Genomic DNA, 1043 nt, shown 5'->3' on the forward strand with positions numbered 1-1043 from the left:
GCATGATCCAGAAAAGTTTGTGTTAGATGGTCCAGAAGACAGTGACGTCATGTTGTTTTGCAGTTTGAAGGAAATGTCTTCTAGTTCAGGTTGATGATTTTTGGTGACGTCACTGACTAGTTCTGTGGTTGGTACAGTTTGTTGACGTCCATGTGCAGCCAATGAGCTCGGTCCTTGATGACACGATGTTACGGAGCATCTTGTACTTGAAGGTAGACTGTTGACAATCAGTTGACAATCATCTGGACTCACGGTTTATTTCAAGGGTCCGTTGAAACGCGAGGAGCCGTGTGATTGGGCAGCACTTATCTGCCCGTGTTTGTGGATCGCTATTGATAAAAGAGAGCGTGTTTGGCGTCAACGATGAAGCTGTGACACATTAGAGGCTGTAATCTGTGTTTACAGCAGCAGCAGGTTGCCCCCTGAAAAGGTCAGCGGGCAATCAAGAAACCGCCCTCGCACTTAACGGACACATTAAAGCCACATTGTCCACGTCTTTAATCCTTCCGTCTCAGGCGTCACTGAAATCCACCTTCCCGTAAACACACGGGTTGGGAAACATCACCTTCTGCTCCGTCAGCAGCTCGTCGGTGACGGTCAGCTCCTCCAGCTCGGTGGTGTAGTGGTCGGTGCTCTCCACCATCGACGTGTCCTTGACGGCGCTGTAGGTGAGCGCCACGCTGTAGGTGGCGGGTTTGTCCGAGCCCTTCCTCCTGCAGCGGCAGATCTTGCGGAATGCGGCGCGGAACTTCTGCGACATGGCGTTGTAGATGACCGGGTTGATGGCGCTGTTGAGGTAGACGCAGACGCGGCAGAAAAGCAGGAACCAGTTGTCGAGGTAGGGCTGTTCCAGGAAGGAGTTGACCACCACCAGGGTGCGGTAGGGCATCCACAGGGTGGCAAAGAGGATCACAACCACGGCAAGCATTTTGGTCACCTGCAGAGGGCAACAGTGAGGGTTAGGAGAACTGCATTTAGCTGCACAATGGGCACCTCTAGTGGTCAAGACTGGTTATTTCTCCTACTTTTTTACTACTATGTTG

At 51.9% G+C, this 1043-nt stretch overlaps 1 protein-coding gene across 1 annotated transcript; it reads right to left on the minus strand.

Moving 5' to 3' along the window:
• Nucleotides 1-6: 6 nt before the first annotated feature.
• On the minus strand, nucleotides 7-1037 carry LOC107988183 (thyrotropin-releasing hormone receptor-like). Its single transcript, XM_025053970.1, has one exon. The coding sequence runs from the start codon at nucleotides 926-928 to the stop codon at nucleotides 512-514; it is 417 nt and encodes a 138-aa protein (XP_024909738.1). The 5' UTR covers nucleotides 929-1037; the 3' UTR covers nucleotides 7-511.
• Between the last annotated feature and the right edge of the window lie 6 nt (nucleotides 1038-1043).

The sequence above is a fragment of the Cynoglossus semilaevis genome, unplaced genomic scaffold (genome assembly GCF_000523025.1).
Source record: "Cynoglossus semilaevis isolate Cse_v1.0 unplaced genomic scaffold, Cse_v1.0 C19129688, whole genome shotgun sequence".
Lineage (NCBI taxonomy): Eukaryota > Metazoa > Chordata > Actinopteri > Pleuronectiformes > Cynoglossidae > Cynoglossus > Cynoglossus semilaevis.

What these genes read in the sequence shown, in the direction of transcription:
- LOC107988183 (XM_025053970.1), bottom strand. Translation starts at nt 928, where the DNA reads ATGCTTGCCGTGGTTGTGATCCTCTTTGCCACCCTGTGGATGCCCTAC.